A 19,217-nucleotide genomic window follows, 5' to 3' on the forward strand; every position below is an offset into this window, starting at 1 on the left:
ATGCCGTTCCACCCGGTGACGGCGGCGTTGATGTACCGGGGCATCTACACCGTGCCCAACCTGCTATCGGAGCAGCGCCCCGTGGACATCCCTGAGGACGAGCTGGAGGGTGAGTGCCCCGCCGGGATCCCCCGCCCGCCGGCCCTCCTACCTGTGCGCCCAGGTGAAGCGCGGATAGGGGCGCGGGGGGCTGGCCTCAGGTGCCGGCTGTCAGGTGGGCGCCCCGGAGAGCAGCTGGGCGTGGAGCAGGATCTTCCCGCACCCCCGGGCGCCGTGGAGTGGGGCGCAGAGACGGAGGGGCGGGCGCAACCCCGGCCCGCGTGCCCCCCGCGCTGCGGAAACTTGCCGGGCCCCGCAGCAGGGTCACGGGGCCGCGCAGTCCGCGGTGACGGTGCGGCAGCGCCGCGAGCCGGGATGGGGGTCGGAGCTGCGCCCGCCGCGCCACCCCGGCCGGAGCACCCGCGTCCTGATCCCCTCCGCGGCGTCCGCTCCGCGGCTCTGCGCTCGCATTGACATTCCGCTCGTGTCGCTTTAGAAATCCAATCTGCTCGGGCCGCCAGGGAAGGGGAGAGGGCGACTGTCCTGCTATTGCCCGCTGCGGGGCCATCCCCTAGCCCCCCTCCTGCGGCTGGAGCAGCCCCTTCCCTGCAGCCTTGCGGGGACCCCTCAGCCCTGAGCTCCAGGAAGGCGGCCCGGGAGGCTGTGGCGACAACAAGTGGCCGGATTGAGCTGCTCAGTCGCGATAGCCAAGCCTGGAAGGGAAAGACAGAGAGACCAGAACCCAAACCACCCCTTATCCCTCCCTGTCTACGGTGAATGGGGGCCGCTGGGAGCTTTTAGAGCAAAGGGCAGGGACTGGGGTCCCTGGCTAGAGGAGTTCTGAGAAGCAGGGAGACCCCTGGGGCCTGTGGACCTCTTAACATGCTGGGCTGGGGGTGGGGTGCTCAGGCATCTTCTCCCCACCCCCCAGACTTCCTGGGTCCCCATATGGAGTGGATTAGGGGAGGGGTCTCTGGGCTGATAGGAGTCCCAGCCCTCTGCTTGTCTGTTGTTGGGGGAGGGGCAGTGATCTCCCCTGGGTACCTGGGGCCCAGGGGTCTCTGAGACCCCCGGGGTTTATCAGGGCCACTGTGGGGCGTGCAGCTGAGACACCAGTGCAGTCAGGGATGATGGTGGGAGCACTGGGGGATGCCGTGGAGGGAGGTCCTTGCTCATCCCTGAGCCAGGGTGGGGGCAGATCTTAGGGGAGTCAGAGTGGGGGGATGATAAAGCAGACAGCCTCACCTCACTGCACCACAGGCCAGGAGCCACCTGCTCCTTACAAAGCCCCCCCTCGGTGCCTGGAGAGCCATGGAGAAGGCTCTGAAGCAGGGTGGATATGGGTGGACAAGGGATGCCAGTGCACCTGACCTGGCGTCGCCGCTCACCCCCAAAGCCCACAGTCCCTGTCCTCTCTGGCCTGGAGCCTAGCCCTTGAGGTCCCGGGAAAAGGAGGGACTACGATGCGGGGGTGAGAGGGCAGGGGATGGAACATAGGCTATCTCTTCCCCATCTTTGTCCCCTTCCACTCTGGGCCACCCCCAAACCTCCTGCCAGTTTCTCCCTCCATAGGCTCTCGGGCAGGGGACACTACAGCCCTATGTCCCTCTGTGCCCTGGGCAGATGCCATTTCGTTTCCTCCCCTTGCTTCCAGGCTCCCCCACCATGACCCTGGCACCCCTGATCCAGACCTTGCTGGGTCCCTCTTCTCCCCACCCTGCAGCTGGGGTGCAGATCCCGAGGAAGGGGAGAAGCTGCGAGGAGGCTGGGATGCAGGGGTGACTGGGGCACAGGACAGGCTGTGCAGGGGCGAGGAGGCAGCCTGGTGGACACGTTGGCAGGAGCCCAGTGGCGTTAGTCACCAGCCAACCCAAACGCGTCCATGCTTCTCTCCCATCCCCTTCTCCCGAGGCCTGGGGAGCAGGGGGGCCCTGGTGCAGGGGGCATCTGAAGGGCAGTGTCCTCCCGGGGATGGGCAGCTGGGATTCATCAGGTAGACAGACAGATGTCAGGCTGTCCCCCAGCCCTTTTGGTCCCCAGGCCACTACGATGAGGGCAAGAAGTCCTCCACAACCCAACCCCCTTCTTGGCTGAAGGTACCCTGAAAGCCCTTCTCCCAGGAGACTGAGCCTCTGCAGGCCTCGAGCCCCCCTGCTGTGGTCCTTGAACACCAGGGCTGGGTGGAGAGGGTAACCAGCCCTGGCACAGATCCCCCCCATGAGGATCTGCTCCCTGCACATCCCCAGTGGCTCCTTTGAGCTCCTATCCAGGGAAGACCCAGGCCCTTTGGTAGGAGGGCACCCAAAGGTGGGGGAGCCGGGCCATACGTGCCAAGAAGAGGCAGCTTGGGATGAAATGGTGCAGATGATACATGCCGCAGAAATCCAGGGGGCGGCCAGCTCAAGGGAGTGCGAGGAGGACTAGGAAGGGAGGTGGAGAGCGGGGGTGGGGGGCCCTTAAGATGAGGGCTTCCCAGCCAGGCAACGCTGAGTTCAAGTCTGTGTCCACAACTCATGGAGTGATGCTGGGTGATCACTTGCGTCTCTGAGCCTCGGTTTCCCCATCTGTAAAAGAGCGGAGAGGGTGGCAGTGCCCCTCTCCAGCGTTGGTGACAGGAGGGGTGGAAGTGCCAAGCATGGAACCTGGCACTCAGTGGGGAATCGGGGGCACAGACAGCAGGGGAGATTGGGGAGGGGGCACCTGCAGGGGGAGGGACTGTGCAGGCCCGCAAGGCAGGGATGCGGGGTGTGTAGGAGGCCGGAATGGAAGGGCAGGCTGGGTAAAAAGGGACTTGAAGGTCAGATGGAGGCACTTGGGGTCCTGTGGCCCTGAAAACCGTGGATGGCATTGGCAGGGTAGGGACATGGCCGGCAGAGCTGGCCTGGGTCCCACCTGTCCCAGCAAGGGAGTGGATTCTCTCCACATCCCCCAACACAGCCGAGTCACACCTTCTCCCCAATGTACGCACACAGCAGAGATCCCCAGGGGCTTCGGGAGCAGGGAGAGACCCCCGATGAGTCTGGTCCCAGTGGCATTGGTATGGGGTTGCTGAAAAGCCAGAGAGATTGGAAAGGGGTGCATGGGAGAGACAGACAGACAGGCAGCCATTCCAGGGCAGGGCTCTGGGGCGGGCACTTGGCCTGCTCAGTCTGCCAGTGGAACTTGGGTTGAGAGTGGCCAAACAGGAGCAGGGTGGCGGGGTGGGAGGAGAACCCCTTTCCTCTAATCCCGGCTCTCCCAGTGGCCGCCTCTGTGCCAGGCCATGCACCCAGTGAGGCCAGAGTGGTGGGGCGCGGGGCCAACGCCGCGGAGAGCAGCGGCTGCTGCAGAGGACAGACACTTCCCTCCCCCTGCTGGGTGTCCTCCAGCCGGTACCTCCCCTCTCTGGTCAGGTAGGGGTTTGGGGGTGTGAGGCTGGATTTGCAGGTGGTGGCAGCATTGGCCTGCGTATCTGGTGGCCCTGCCAGTCTGCTCCTGGGCTGATGGGGTGCGGATGGAGCAAGGCCTTTGGGGAAAGGACCCAGTGGTGATGTGTTGATGGCACAGTGACAGTGAGGTCATGACGCCCACCCTGTCTCAGGGATCCCCTGCCAGAGGCTGGGCCTCGGCCACGGGCAGGAGCCACGTCCCCATTTCACGGATGAGGCACCCGAGGCTGGTAGAGGGCAGTGCCTTGCCCGGGTCGCTTGGCTGCTGAGCAGCCAGAGCCCAAATCCCAGCCCAGGCCTCCCAGTCCCAGCTCCAGCCCCGAGCGCCAACGAGGACGGCCTGGCGTCCCGAGTCCATGCAGTCCTCCCTCTCCTTCCGGCTCTGCCATCTGCAACGTCGTGATTTGCAGCATCCTGCTCTGAGTCAGGCCTGCTTTATTTTCCTGGTTTTTCATCCCAGTGGCCCCATTGTACAGGTGATGAGCAAACACCTGCCCAAGGTCACCGAGCCGAGATGGAGGAGAGCTGGGATTTGAACCTGGGTCCCTGGGACTTAGAGCTGCCTTCCCGCCTGAGAAGGTGCCACTTGAACTTGACTTCCTTGGGTGGGCAGGACTCAGGAGTGGTGATTGAAGGGACGTTCAGAAATGGAGGTGGTAGCCAGGCCTGAGATGACAGACAGGGCTGCCTCAGGGCCTGTCACCTGCCCACGCTCCCCGAGATGCTCATCCACTCCACGGCCTCCCCTCTGGCCCAGTGCATTTCCTTGGGGAAGCGGGTCAAGGGCTCCTGGTGAAGAAACCCTGGGCTTTGGGAGTCAGACCAGTGCCCTGTCAGGGTGGGAGGGACAGCTCAGACCCCGGCCCATGGCAGAGGAGTGGCCTGTCTCCCGCTGCAGTCCCCACTGTGGGTCCAGAGCTTTGCCACCCCCCCCAAATAGGCCTCTACAGAGGAGGAAACTGAGGATCCCAAGCTGTTGGGTGCCTGATCCTGAGTCCCACTTCCCGAAACCAGCCCCTGGCCCTGGGGTCTGAGGATGGTTCCCTCACCCCCACCCTCAGCTTGATTTCCTTCTTCTGTGGGTGGAACATGGGATAGGTGGGAGCCGGGTCCTTGGGGGCAGGACAAGAGGACAAAAGGACGGAAAGCTAATGCACGTCTTTACTAGGACTGTTGGTAAACTAAGAGTCAATGGGCTCTGAGTGATGGCCTCGTACAGTAGACAGTGGTGCCTGAACTCCGCTCAGCTCTTTTTTCTGTGTTCCAAATGCATGGGGCTCCCAAGTCATTCGTACATCCATGCACAAAATCATTCATTCAGCAAATGTTTGTGTTTGGATGATGGGCACTGTTCCATGTAACAGGGACACAGCCATGAACAAGCCCGACCTGGCCCCGATGCCGTCAGTGTGAGGATGGGGTTCAGGACACCCAAAGTGGTTTGGAGCAAATCTGGCTGGTCCAGACCATGGTGGGAGTGGGGGCAATAGCACCAGCCAGAAACCTACATGTAGAGGGCACAAGGTTGTGCCCAGTTGCCTCCGTCTGTACCCAGAGACTCCCAGATGACTGGATCCCCTCAGTAGCCTCCATGGTGCCAGGCTTCTGCTCGCACACCTCTGGTGATGGTGAGCTCATTACCTACTTGGCAGCTCAGGAAAGCTCTCAGTGGGAGTTAGCCTGGAGTTGTCAGAGTGCAGCATTTGCAAAAACCCCTGACTGGCTCAGGTCTCCCAGCCCAGCCGCATCCCAGATTCTCAGGCCCTGCCGGGAATGGGGACAGGGGGCGAGGAACGATTCAGAGTCAGAGGGGCTGGGGGACCCAGGCAACACAGATGCAGCACTGTCTTGGCCTGTACATCGGCCTTTCTGACTTCCAGGCCTGGGATGTGGACACCAGGTGGCAAGAGCTGGATGTGAGGCCTGCCCACCCCTCTGGTCTCTGGGGGGACAGTGGGATGGGGCTGGACTACTCTGGCCCCTGAAATCGGGACGATCCCAGTGCACAGGATCTCACAAGCAGTATCAGCGGTGCGCGGACCCCTAACTCCTGTTCCCACTAGGGACAGCCCTGACCCCATGCTGATCCTGGGCTGGCCACCGAGTCTCTTTGAGCCTCGGTCTCCCCATCTGCAGCATGGGCCGTCTCACCTGTATGTACTTCCAAACACACAGGTGTGCATTTGCCTCTGTCTGCCGAAATCCCACCCAGGGGAACAGCTTAGGCTAAGGCCAGGAGGCTGGCAAGTGAACCAGCGGACTCCCAGGGGGCAGGAGCAGGGGGGCCGTGGGTGGATTGGGATTTGGGCAGCAGGGAGCTTCCAGAGGCTCTGATTGGAGGCTTCAGCTGGGCCCCTCACTGGCACCATCTCTGCTGGGAAGAGCATGGTGGCACCTCTGGGAAGGAAAAATGCCTTTCAGGACCCTGCTGGGGCTGAGTAATCGTCAAGCGTCAGCAGACCTGAGAATCAGAGGTAGAGCAAAGGTCCGAGGTGAGAGGTTAGTTAATCCCCACAGTTCCCTGCAGACTTGGTAAAGAAAACCCTGGTCACCCCGACTTTACTGTGAGTAAGACTGAGGCAGGCATTAGGTCCTCGGGCCTCAGTTTTCCCCTCCATACAACAGAGAGCAACTCTACACCTCCAAGCCGGCCTAGGGCCTGGTGGGATCCACCAGCTACCTCTGGGTTCCCTGAAACCTTTGGCTCTGAGAGGCAGTCTCTGCTAAGCTGTCAGCCTGTTAGCTTGGAACCACTGCTGCCTCCCATGGCCGCCATCAGCGGAGTGTTGGCTGGTGCAAAGGAGCTGAGCCCCCAGGAGGAAGCACAGCAGGATGGGGGTGAGGGGGGAGTGTTGGTGGGGAGCAGGGGGTGGGTAGGAAAGCCTCCTGGCAGCTCATGGCCCAGGGCTGGGCAAGCCCCAGTGGCCTCCTGGCACAGCAGGATCCATGGTGCCCGTCACATGGAGTTGCTGTGAGCAGGCCTGGAGACCCCTCGCTGGCCTGGGCTGGGGCACACCTGAGGTTCTGGAAGGCAGCCTCAAGGCTGGACTCTGGGGCCACCCACGGTGGTCCTTGGCCAGATAGCCAGGCTCGGGGCTGGCTTCTCAATGCCATGCCGTGTTCGGGGATCCTGAGGGGTCTGGGAATGTCGGGGACTGGCGTAAGGTCCCAGCCTGCTCTGCTCTCCCTACAGAGATCCGTGAGGCCTTCAAGGTGTTTGACCGCGACGGCAATGGTTTCATCTCTAAGCAGGAGCTCGGCACGGCCATGCGCTCCCTCGGCTACATGCCCAACGAGGTGGAGCTGGAGGTCATTATCCAGCGGCTGGACATGGACGGTGAGCCCAACCAGCGCCACCCCTGCCTCAGTTTCCTCACCCGACACCTGGGGCCTGAGCCAGTGGGCATCAGCCTCTTATGCCGGCTGTGCCTACCCTGGGCCTCTTGCTCCCCGCCCCACTCTCAGCCCCCCGAGAGTCCACCCCAGGCCTGGCCCCATTTCTGAGCCTGAAGAATGGAGGACCCAGAGAATGTGACTATCCCAGCCACTCCCAAGGGTCGGCCATGCTACCCTTCTTGCTCTTTATTCTGAGAAACTAAAAGTACAGAAAAGTAGAAAGAAGGCTGAAATGCCCTAATTCTCACCACTCCAAATGAAACAATTATTAGTTGTATTTGCCTCCTGGCATTTTTTATTGAGGAAAAATTCATAAGAATGTTCAGTCGTGCCAGATTCCCTCCCCTTCCCCTCATCGTGGCCTCCCCCCATCCCCTCCTCCTCTCCAGCCAGAGGGCAGGCAGAGACCTGGGCAGATTGTTTTGCCCCCTGAGCATCATTCCCTGTCTGTGCCATGGGGCGGCTTCAGGCTGCACACCCACCCCAGGTACTGGGTGAAATGTGCCAGCCCCGTTTAGGGCTTGCCTGCTGCGTTTCACCTTCACCCTCCTGGTGGGGCTGCATACCCACTGGGTGTCTTCAGGGTCAGCCCAGAGCCTGGTACATGTTAGGGGATTGAAAATTGTTGACTCAAGGCTCAGAGAAGGGACGTGCCCAAGGTCCCACAGTGCACCCAAGGTGGCCAGGCCTCTATGCCAGCTCCTCGGGGCCCCCGGCTGTCTGCGGCCTGACCTGCTCATCACTCTGTGCCTGCTCTAGGCGATGGCCAAGTGGACTTTGAGGAGTTCGTGACCCTCCTGGGACCCAAGCTCTCCACCTCCGGGATCCCAGAGAAGTTCCATGGCACCGACTTTGACACCGTCTTCTGGAAGGTACGCCCTGGCTGGTTCTACCGGGGCTGTGCACTGTGGAGAGCTGAACTGGGGCCAGCAAATGGCCAGGCCCACACTGTAAGGGGGGACAACCACTCTGGACCTCTGTCCACTGGGCATCTTGCTTCCCAGGGGGCTGAGGACTCCGGGTGGGGGGCGGAATGGAACAAATGGGTCACAGACCTCCGGGATTCAGAGGCCTGTCACTGGGGTTGTATGGGGGGTGGGGTGGGGGCTATGACTGCGGCACTGGCCAGAGCATCGTGTCTCCCCCCACCCAAGTGTGACATGCAGAAGCTGACGGTGGATGAGCTGAAGCGGCTGCTCTACGACACCTTCTGTGAGCACCTGTCTATGAAGGACATTGAGAACATCATCATGACGGAAGAGGAGAGCCACCTGGGCACAACCGAGGAGTGCCCCGTGGACGTGGAGAGTGAGTGACCGAGCCCTGGGGCCCCATAGTGATGGGTGGGGGAGGGAGGAAGCTCAACTGCCTGAGTGGGGAGGGTGCTGGGGATGCCCTGCCTGCCCCGAGCCTCGGGGTCCCCACGTGCCCCATGGGATGAGCCCCCACCCCCACCCCGGGTCTGTGCAGAGGGCAGGTGGCTCTTGAGTCCACTGGTTTGCTGTCCCCTCTGTCTCTCCCGCTCCCTGGTGCTCCCTGGCGGCTACAGCGTGCTCCAACCAGCAGATCCGCCAGACGTGCGTGCGCAAGAGCCTCATCTGCGCCTTCGCCATTGCCTTCATCATCAGCGTCATGCTCATCGCGGCCAACCAGGTGCTGCGCAGCGGCATGAAGTAGACGCCGCCGGGGGTGCCTGTTCGGTGCGTGGGGGGGGTGCAGAGCGCCCACCCCCCCACCCACCGCTGCCTGCAGCCCCCTCGCCCCCAGACGGCTCCCTGGGTCTCCATTGGCGTGGACCCTCGGGGCCTGGACGCCTGGTGACCACCCGCCCACGGGCCTTGCATGGGGCCGTGGCCTCGCTGTGGAGGGTGGCTCTGAGGATGGCCCCCAGGCCCAGCTCTGCCTGCACCCCTTGTCTGTCCCTGCCCCCACCCGGCCTGTATGTAGCACTAACTCTTCCTGCTGTCCAGGGGCTCCTGGAAAATTAAGGAGGAATTTGTACAGGAGCCCCCAGGAGCCCAGCCCCACTGCTGTGACTCCTGGGTGGGAGGGGGACCCTGCCCAAGGCTGCCACACAGCCAACCCCAACCCTAATCCCTGAGGTTTGTTCAGGACCGTGGGCAGGGTGGAGGAGGTGGGGATAGGAGATCTCCTTCTGAGGTGGGGCATAAGGCCGGGATCTCCGGGGCCCTGCTGCCTGGCATGGCCTGAGGAGGCTCCTAGCTTCCTGGCTGGGTCCTTCCTGGACCTTCCTTGGCCCCAAGCCCAGCCCTCCTCTTTCTCGCACTGGCTGGGGCCAGAGTCAGCCCATTTTACAGATGAGGAGCCCCGAGAGTTGGCCTCCGTTCTCCCCTCAACAGGGATTTTTAGGAAGGGCAGAAGGTTGTGGAGGATGGGGCATCCAAGGTGGCCTTATAGCCCCCACCTTCCGGGCCTGTCCCCCCACCAGAGGCCCAGGGACGTGAGGGCCCCGTCCTCCCACTACCCTCCAGCACAGGACCTAGAACTGTAGTGCACTAAGGACAGAAGCAGAGCTGGGGCTTGGAGACTCCAAGCAGCTGGGGAGGCCTGTGGGATCTGCCCATCGGCCAGCAGGCTCCTCCGGGTCAGGCCTTGGGAGGGTCCCCGTGCCACCCTAGGAAGCTCAGACAGGCTCCCCAAATCCAGGGCTTGTCCTCCTGGGTCCCCCTACCTATCAGTATCCTCAAGGCTGAGGGTCCAGTTCATGTCCCTGCCCCAGTCGTACTGTCCCACATACTGGGGTACCAGCCCAGTACTGGCAGAGATGGGGGGCTAGTTAGCCCTGGAGCGCTTCTCTCCGGGCCTGGAGCCACTCCTCTGTGTGGTCTGACCTCTGCCAGCCCCCGAGGGGGAAGGGCAGCAAGCAGGGATTGGCCTGGAGAGGATCTCATCATCCCATCCTGCCTACCCCAAGAGTGTGGGGCCGGGGGAAGTGCAGCCAGAGCCATGGGTGCAGACAGACTTTGTTTATGAACACCCAGAAGTTCATGGAGTGCTTCTCGCACGTCCTCTCAAGGTGTCCCATAAAGGAGGAAGGGCAGAGGGGAGTGAGAGTGGAGCTGCCTGGTGCAGAGCTGGGTCTGGGGTGGGGACCCTGGGCCTCAGTGACGCCAGGCCAAGTCCGACAGTTTCAGAGGCTCCACAGGACACGACCTCCCTAGTTCAAGCCTTGTCTTCATTGTGACCAATGAGGCAGCCAATCACCGGGGGTCAGGCAGGGGCAAAGCGCTCAGCCCCACTGCACGCTGGGCTGCAGGGGCCACCCCTCAGGTGGGGGTGCCCTCAGGGATGGGGGCAGCTCCTGGATGGGTGGCCAGCCCACAGGATACTGGAATACAGCAGATCTGACAGGTTCAGTCCTAAAGAGGAGGACAGAGAAGGGCAGAGAATTAATGGGACACAGCCCAGGCCCAGGCTGGGGGCAGTTGCCCCCGTCACCCCTGCCCACCCCCAACCCGCCCCAGCTACGAGGAGGGTCAGCCTCCTACACGACTTTTCTGGAAGGCAGAGCCTTGAAAACATGCAGACCCTTTGCGCCAGCGACCTCACCTCTAGGAACTGGGCCCAAGGAAAGAGCCGGGGGTGTAGCCAGAGATTCAGCTACAAAAATGGCAGCAAAAATATGGAAATAACCTAAGTATCCACCTGTGGGGGATTGATTGAATACATTATGCACGTCCACAGCAGAGAATGCTATGCAGCCTGCATAAAAATTATGGCAGACTTATATGCACTGACAAGGACAGATGTCATGATGTGAGTAGGGAGAAAAAGCAGCTTATAAAATAATGTATATAGCATGATACTATTTTTGTTTAAAGATATATAACATATATAAATGCATAAAAAAAAAAACCTGGAAGACACAGCAAAATGTTAACAGTGGTTCTATCCGAGCGGTGCAATGACGGGTGATTTTCTACTTCTTTATACTTTTCGAAAGTTTTACAAGCACGCAAGCCTTTGGAATCAGAAAAAAAAAAAGTCTAAAATTTTTTTTTTAAGCCTCATTTCTCATGCCACTCCTCCCACTGAAGGTCCCCCCCACCCCCAGCCAGCTTCCTGGGGACTCAGAGCCCATTTGAAGCCTCCCCTTCGTTGGGCATCCTCTCCCCAGCCAGGGGCCACCCTGTCCTAACGAAGCCGACCGAGCCCCAGTGTGGTGCAGAGGCAGACTAGGCCACTTCGATTGCAGGCGTCCCCCAGGGCTGCAGGGCCCCCTCCCAGGCCACACTCACTGAGAAGCTCATCTGTCCCCTGGACTGGAGCTTCCACGGGGTAGACCCAGAGCCAGGCCTGGCACAAGGAGGCCACCCAAGGAATGTGGGCTGAGTGACCAGCTGCAATGCTGGAGCCCCCACTGATCAGGCGCTTCTCTAGGCCCAACACCATGGCCTAGAGAGTCCTTAAGAATCGTTACATGAGCCCATTTTACAGATGAGGCAATTGTGGTGCAAGGAGTCAGTCACATGTCCAGTGACACAGGGGGAGGGGTGGGGGGCTGGAATGCAACCCAGATGGCGGCTCTAGTTGTTACCCCCTGCCCCCCACCACAAACACGCTCCTGCTCCGGCAGCACCCCCATCCCCCAGGCCCAGCCTTCATTGAGTTGAGCCCCTGGCAGTTCCTGGCCAGCTCGGGGCCCAGTGCCAGCCCTCTGCAGAAAGGGAAGGGCCCTCCGTCCTCTGTGAGAGGTTTGGACCACCTCTGAGGTCAGGAGACCCAGGAGTTGGCCTCACCACATCGACCCAGCCTGCCCCTCCCTGGGCCTGGCCTGTCCAGCGGAGTGGGTGTCAGGCAGCCCCAGGCACAGCCTCCAGGGCCTCCTGTGGGCAGAGAACAGGGAAATCCCCTGCTCGGCGGCTTGCTGCCTGCTGAAAAGTGCAGAAAGCAGCTCAGCGTGATTTATGGCACCGGGAGATTTCATAAACTCCACCAGCTACTGAGAAGAGTGGGAGTGGGGGAGCTCCATGGCTGCTGGGAGGGACGGCCCCGGCTGCCAGCCAAGCCCAGGCTCCCCGCAGGATTGGGGCTGACAGTGGGTCTTCCCCAGGGACAGGGTAATCCTGGGGAGCCCCTTCCCCCAAGCCTCAGGCCCTTCCTCTAGAAAATGGAGAAGGTTCCTGGGCAGCTGGGACCCAACTACTGGGACGGGGGCTCAGCCCCAGCACCCATCCACCCAGGCCTCCTGACAGGAGGAGGGCATCCCCTGCGTGTGCCCACAGATGCTGACATATGGCCTGGCCCCGGGTGAGTGCAAGCCGCACCTTCCAGCCGCCACATGGAGCAGAGGTTGTGCACCTCTCTCTCTTTGTTTTTTAAATTAAATTCAGTTTTATTGAAATATATTCACATATCATACAATCATCTGTGATGTACAATCAACTGTTTACAGTACCATCACATAGTTGTGCATTCATCACCGTAATCTATTTTTGAACATTTTCCTTACCCCAGAAAGAATCAGAATAAGACAAATAAAAAGTAAAAAAGAACACCCAAATCATCCCACCCTATTTTTCATTTAGTTTTTTGTCCCACTTTTCTACTCATCCATCCATGCACTGGATAAAGGGAGTGCAATCCACAAGGTTTTAACAACCACACTGTCACCCCTTGTAAGCGACATTGTTATCCAATCGTCTTCGAGAGTCAAGGCTACTGGGTTGGAGTTTGACAGCTTCAGGTGTTTACTTCTAGCTATTCCAATACATTAAGACCTAAAAAGGGTTATCTATATAGTGCATAAGAAGGCCCACCAGAGTGACCTCTCAACTCCATTTGAAATTTCTCAGCCACTGAAACTTTATTTCATTTCATTTCACATGTGCATCTCTCTTATGCGTTTCCCTAGCCCTGGTCCTAATCAGGAGACAGTGTCTCTGGGAGGCAGCTGGGTGGGAACACTGGCGCTGGCCCAGAGCGGGGTGCAAAGGGGGAGATTAAGAGGGATAAAGCCACAATCTGAAGAGCCAACAATGGAAGCAAGGATGAGTGCTGGCCTCGCTGGAGATTAGTCTGCATGCCTGAGGCTGGCCTCTCCCTCCCTCACCTGCACTTGGCAGATGCTCAGGGTCAGTCTGCTGGCTGGGGCCTCATGTAGCCTCCATTTTCCCACATTAGCAACTAGGAGAGTGGGCCCAGCTTGTCTTGGAGGCTCTGATCTGCCATGTGGGATTGGAGCCCGCAGGTCTGGGTTGCCCTGGAGTAGCCATCTGAGGCCTGTGAGCCCTGTATCCTGGGGGGCCCACAGCACTAACACCCAGATGGCAGTCCTCCAGGCTGGGGACCTGCTCCCCTAAATGCTCATTCATGCAGCCAAAACATCCTGGGCACATGCCAGGCCTGAGCCTGCCTCCCAGGAGTCAATGAGGGGCTAGAGCATGACCAGGGCTGTGGGGAGCCTTCCTGGGAAGGACGATATCTTAGCTAAAGCTTGGAGGATGAGGTGGGGAGGCAGTTGCAGGCAGAGGAAAGAGCACGTACAGGCTCCCCAAACTCAGAAACAGCCACAAATCTAGGAAGCTGCTAAGTTCCAGTGTGATTGACACAGGCTGAGAGGGGAGATCCCCGGGGCCTGTGAGCTGGGCTGCGGGGGAAGTCGGCGCTCTCCTGAGGTGGACGGAGCTTAGAAAGGGATTGAGCAAGGAAAGGCAGAGCCAGGCTGCGTTTTAGCAGCTAGTTGGGGACGATGTGAACTGAAATGAAGGGGCAGAGGAAGGGAGGGGGTGGCTGTGGCATCTGGGAAAGCTGCGGGGTAGAGGGCAGTGAGAGCACCAACCCAGCAGAAGCTGCTACCTTCCCGCAGGCCTGACTCAAGGCTGGGGTAGAAGATACAGGGGACCGAGTGAGGCAGCCCAGGAGCTTGAATCCACCTCCTCTCACCCTGCAGGGTGGGGGCCAGGTATGAGGGAGCAGAGCCCAAAGCCCACAGGGGTCATTTTTCACAAGGGCTGTGAAAGACCAAGCCAGTGATGTCAAAAGCAACAATAAATGGCCACCTCCCTTCCAACAACCCCTTTTCTCAAGGCTGGACAGGTCTGCTCTGCCCAGAGAGTAATTCATTTTGGCTCAGAGCCCTCAGGAAGTGAGTGGACAGTCAATGGGCACAGGGAATGAATGGTTGCTGGGAAAGGAGGTCCTCTGGAAGTGATCAGATTGAGTGACCAGAGGAAGAGGGGTCTGAGGGACAAGGTTCCAACCCCCCAGAGCCTAGGACAGTCTCCAGTGACAGGTTCCTTTCTAGAAACAGCCACTGCCATCCTGGAAGTCAGCTGCTGCTATTTCAGCCTCCAGCTGGACAGGATCCCTGGAGAGGGTTCCTGGGACATGGCTCACGGGACAGAGGTGGCCTGGGGTTCAGACCCTGAGCAGGGGTAGTCACAACCCCTGAAGAGGCTCAGATTCCTCAGCTGCAAAGTGGGGACACCAATCTCCCAAAATGCCTAGGCCCATGTGCCAGATACACTGTAAGCCTCGAACAAACCCAGTTACCACGTGGGCACCACCTCCACCTGTGACCTTGGGCCGGTCATTCAGCCTCTGTTTCCCCGTCTTGTTCCCTACTCCTACAAGTCTCATGGCCACAGGCACCCCTGCACGTGAGCATGGGGACCCACGGTCTATGCTGAGGGCAGGGACTTCAGAGCACCCCATCTCTGTGCCCCATGAGGCACCCAGGCTCTGTCACTCACTCCCAGCAGAGGACACCAAGGAGGTTGGTGCAGGGAGGTGAGCGGCTAGGGTGACACGGTTAGTAAGTGGCTGGGTGCAAAGAGGACCCTGTGGGCCAGGCCCTCGGAACAGCACAGCGGTGGCAGTTGCACTGAGGTGGGTTCACTACCGGAGGGCAGCCCCAGAACTCACAGGCGCAGCCACCAACTGGGATCCTGGACCCCCAGATGACGGCCAGTCCCAAGATGGGTGCCCAGGGAACCAAAAAAAAAAACTTCTCAGAGTGGGCCAGCAGAAGGAACATTATGCTCTACTATTTTGGTCACGTCTGTACCATCTTTTTTAAGGTGGACAAAACTGGACACAGATTCCAAAGAAAAGTGAAAAAACAAAGTGAAGTTTAAAGTATCTTAATTTCTTTTCACTGGGGCATGGAAAGGGCAAGCAGCACACCCGTCGCCTCCTGCCAGAGCCCTGGGGGAAGCCTCACCCGCTGGCTGCCTGACAGGCTCCCTCGGCCAGACCCCAGAGATAATCAGGTCCCCACTTCAAGAGGGGAGAGCAAGGAGGCCCGGAGTGGGGCCACTTGTACCAAGTCCCCTGCAGCTCAGGAGCATAGCTGTTAGCCCCTTCTTCACCCCTCTCCCCTTCAAGACCTGGCGGAAGAGCCCACGAGACCTGGATCTGATCTTGGCTCTGACCCTGTGCAGCCTTCGAAGTCCCTGACCCCTCCGTACCTCAGTCTGCAAATGTGGGGTGTGGACTGTGTCCCTCCTCTCTAAAGAGGACATGGGACAGCACACAGCACAGGCCTGAGGGCCTCGTACCCAGCATGCTCCCCAGGACAAGAGGACAAGGGATTTCTCATCTATTTCTGAGCATCCTAAGCACTGGGCCCAGGCAGCAGCTGTGCTGGCCCCACCCCAGACCTCTTCCTGCTGTGTACCCTTGAGCAAGTCACACCTGTCCTGTGAGACTCAGTTTCCCTTTCTGTACAGCTGGGTAATCATGCCTACCTGCAGGGCCCTAGAGGGCAAAGCAGGTGAGGTTGCAGGTGCACAGTGAAACTGGCCCTCGGGGGCTCAGGGGCCAATGGCTCAGGCCCCTCCCTCTAGGAACAGACTTGGGGATGTGAGGTCAAATTGTTCCTCCCCTCACCCCCCATCAGCACAGATTCCAGTAAGGGGATGAGCAACTAAAAGGTGGGGCCGAAGCCCGGAAGCAGGCATCTTGAAAGGCACGCTCAGCCTCTGGCCAGGGACAGGGACCCAAAAGCCCTGGACATGGCCCCATCCTCAGGGAACCCCGGGGGTGGGAGGGGGTGGCAGTGGGGCATGATCACCAGCCCCAGGGCAGGGCAGGCTGGCTGGGGTCCTGCTCCCAGAGGGCATGAGAGGAGGGGGCCCACAGGGGCCTGTACCTGCTGCTGGGGGCTGAGCTCAGCCGCTTGGTTCTCTTCTCCAGCCAGTTCTCCAGACGGACCTCGGGGAGGTCCAGGGCCTCTACTGGCCACTCCCTGGCCCGCCTCTCCTCTGTGGGGAACAGGGAGACAAAGACAAGTCAGCACATGCTCACGCCAGCCTGGACCCCACCTTCCCACAAAGAAGCAGAAGTTGGCAGGCTCCAGGGAAGTCCTGGAGACACTCCTAAGGGCAGAGCCTATGGTTTGTCCCCATTATGCCAACACCTCCTCAGGCCATTTGCAGAGCCCAGTCCCACCCCTCTGGGCCTCTCTCTGCTTCTAAAATCAAGACAACATTGGCTGTCTGCCAAGCTTTTGGGGGTTCAAAACAGTTCAATGTGCATAAAGAGCCTGGCACTGGGGAACAGTCCAAATCCAGTGGTGCAGGGAGGCTGCCCGGGCTGTAGAAACAGGCAAAACAGGGATCGAATCTTGACCCTGCCAAGTCTCTGATGCTGGACAGGATCATGAGCCTCAGTTTCCCTGGTGTTTCTTTTCACAAAATGTCCTACAGAAACCTTCACTCACTGAATTAAAATTAAGCAACATATGGATTCCCCACAAGCCGGGCGTGAGAGTATGATGGGGTCCAAATCTTAGAGCAGTTCTTGGGATAGGACCTTGGGCCAGATGCAAACAACCACATGTGTGGACCGACGCTTATCTGTGCAGGCCCTGGGCTAACCCTGCATACGCCTCATCTCACTTCATCTCCATAAGAAGTCACATTTGATAGGTCAGGACATTGCCTCCAAAAGGCTAAGCCACATGGCAAAGTTACAGGGGTAGGGCAGAGCCAGGACTGTCTCGAGCTACCAGCAGGGACCACACCCCTGCTCCTGGCCTCCTCAGCCCCCCACCCACATCTCTACTAGGTATCATCTGGCCTGCACTCTCCCCACTTTGCACCAGCCATTCCCTGAGAACCAGCAGCTGAAGAGCTAGAGCTGCCACTGCTGCCAGGCCATGACGGATGGCCCACGAGGCCTTGCTTCCTCCTGGAAACCCTGTGCTTGTGCCAGGGCTGCAGCCACACAGCCACCTACTATGAGAATCTTGAAGGCAGGGGGGTGAATCCCTTCACCCCCAAAGTGCAGAAGAGATGCTCAATATATGCTGACTGATTGAAGAAGGGAGGGAGCCCCTCTCAGGGTTCCTGGGCATGAAGCTCTGCAGGGGTCATAGGTGGAAACTCACATGAACACCCTGGTTCTCCTTCATTCAGGCCTAGGGCATCTGCAGGCGGTCCTGACATCCAGCCCACACTGGGGGCTCTGGCTCCTGCCTCACCTTGGACAGCCCTCGCCCTCCCCAACATGGTGGCCACAAGAGAGAAGGTGAGGAGGCCCAGGGCAGTTTCCCGGTCCCTGATCCTGACTCTCTGGCTCCACACCACCCAGCCAGGGTCCCTGCTGAGACGCACCCTCCACCTGGATACTGAGCTCCTGCAGGTCCCGCTCTGACATGTGGGAAAATCTGCAGTTGGAACCAAAATCACATTGGCCTACAACGAGAAAATAAAGTTACTCATCACTTCAGAGGGGCTCCCACAGTGGGCTAAGAAGCAGCCTGGTGAAGAGTCTGAGATTTAGGGGCAGGACTTTAGGGCCAAAAGAGTAGCAACCCCACGCCTGAACCAAAAAGTGGTATCTTTCTGCCAACCCCCCCCCCACACACACACACACCTCCCAGCCAAGGTGACCTTTCTGATCCACACGCTCTGCTCGAGACCCTTCTGTGGCTGCCCATTGCCTGAGGATCAAACCTGACTGGTGCCTTTCATAATGGGGCCGCAGGATCATCTCTTGTCACCCTCTGCCTCAGTGAACTATGTTTGGGTCCCCGAAAGAGCTATGCTTCCCCGCCCACTCCAGGCCACCGCACATGCTATGTCCTCCTCCACCTGCTGTCCCACTTGCCTCCTCCACTGGGCTTGCAAAAGCAGCTGGACTCCTCCCCAGAAAAGCTTTAATGGCAGCTTCTCCAAGGAAGTCCTGAAGTCCAGGGTGGCCTCAACTGAGGAGACTAAAATGTGTCTCAAAAGAACTGGAGGACTGGGGTGTCCTAAGCCAGGGAACTTAACAGTGACATATTCCCATGAAGATGAAGCCTGGGGGATGCCCCTGATCTGCAGGCCTGGTGCCCATTTGACGGGCAGCCCCATCTCCAGAGTGGAACGTGGCTGTTCACCCATCTTCCCTAGCTCAAAGCATTCCCTCCTGTCAATGCTGAGTTCCCTTACAAACCATGTGAAAGTCTGTGCTTTTCCTCTTTGCCTTGGATGCTAGGAGACTCAGGGCCAAACCCCTAAAGCATACACAAGCTCTCAAGAGCAAACATGGGGGATACTAATTGCTCTTCTCGCTGCGTCTTATTTGTCATACTCTTATTCTCATCTGCCTTTGGTTCCTTCGCTTACTTGGGTTTTTATCTTTTTGAACTGCATGTACCTTTCTTAACTGAGTGCTGATCAGTCAACTCAAACACCTAGCATCCTTGGTTCTAATTCTGAACCTACCTCCCTGCAGCTTCAGACCTGTCACTGTCTCCAACCCTGTCTGCTGGAAGGGCAGGCACAGAAGAGGTCCAGCTCCCAGGCTGACCCCATCATTCGGGTCTGTTACACCCCTCAGTGCCTTCTGGATTTACTTGCAATATCCCAGAGCTGGCTTTCTCTGGGTGAGCCGATAAAATCACTTTCTAGGTCTGAAGTGCTGAGGACCAATCCCTGGGACACTCTAAGGCACAGCCCCTGGGAAGAGACGAAGTCAGCTAAAGCCAGGGGCACTAAGGGGTGGGGAAGACGCTCTGCAGAAGTCTAAGTAGGCCAGACTGGGAGCTGCTGTTCCCTGGGGGACCCAGGCTGAGCAGAGCTCTGTATCAGAGCACTGCACCTGTCAGCAGAAACTTCCTGCAGGGCCGCTTGTTCTGTTCATCCAGCAAGATGGCGGCTGCATCTGCAAGAGAACAGAGGGGCAGGGTTCAGATGCACTCTACCAAGGGAGATGGGAGGAGGCAGCCACAGGGACAAGGGCTTCAGCTGGACCTAGGTGCTTCCTGTCACTGAGAGCGGCTGTGAGAAAAGGAAAGATCTCCCCATCCATGGAGGAGTGTAAGCAATGGATGAGCACAGGTGGGGATGTGGAGCCGTGAATCCAAGCTTCAGGTGACCCTGCCCCTCCTGCCTCAGCCAGAAC

The 19,217-nt window shown here is 59.1% G+C and overlaps 2 protein-coding genes across 5 annotated transcripts in view; one reads left to right on the forward strand and one right to left on the reverse strand.

Moving 5' to 3' along the window:
- Positions 1 to 10,920, forward strand: CABP7 (calcium binding protein 7). Its single transcript, XM_037817256.1, has 5 exons — positions 1 to 109; positions 6,661 to 6,804; positions 7,623 to 7,735; positions 8,018 to 8,171; positions 8,413 to 10,920. Exons 1-5 carry the CDS (start codon positions 1 to 3, stop codon positions 8,538 to 8,540), a joined length of 648 nt encoding a protein of 215 aa, XP_037673184.1. The 3' UTR covers positions 8,541 to 10,920.
- The window catches only part of ZMAT5 (zinc finger matrin-type 5), a 27,717-nt gene continuing 18,335 nt past the window's right edge, over positions 9,836 to 19,217 (reverse strand). For all 4 annotated transcript variants that reach the window (XM_037817257.1, XM_037817259.1, XM_037817258.1 and 1 more), the window contains exons 3-6: positions 18,915 to 18,977; positions 17,444 to 17,524; positions 15,979 to 16,090; positions 9,836 to 10,243 (exon numbers count right to left, since the gene is read on the reverse strand). In XM_037817257.1, the coding sequence (XP_037673185.1) occupies positions 10,114 to 10,243; positions 15,979 to 16,090; positions 17,444 to 17,524; positions 18,915 to 18,977 (386 nt within the window). In that variant the 3' untranslated portion in view covers positions 9,836 to 10,113. The remainder of the gene's footprint in view (positions 10,244 to 15,978; positions 16,091 to 17,443; positions 17,525 to 18,914; positions 18,978 to 19,217) is intronic.

Source organism: Choloepus didactylus, chromosome 23 (genome assembly GCF_015220235.1).
Source record: "Choloepus didactylus isolate mChoDid1 chromosome 23, mChoDid1.pri, whole genome shotgun sequence".
NCBI classification, from domain to species: domain Eukaryota; kingdom Metazoa; phylum Chordata; class Mammalia; order Pilosa; family Megalonychidae; genus Choloepus; species Choloepus didactylus.

Bases quoted from the DNA above. Each gene is read 5' to 3' on its own strand.
- CABP7 (XM_037817256.1), top strand. From the start codon at position 1: ATGCCGTTCCACCCGGTGACGGCGGCGTTGATGTACCGGGGCATCTAC. The intron at 6,805-7,622 runs GTGAGCCCAACC...TGCCTGCTCTAG, and splicing joins CCAGCGGCTGGACATGGACG to GCGATGGCCAAGTGGACTTT. The intron at 8,172-8,412 runs GTGAGTGACCGA...TGGCGGCTACAG, and splicing joins GTGCCCCGTGGACGTGGAGA to CGTGCTCCAACCAGCAGATC.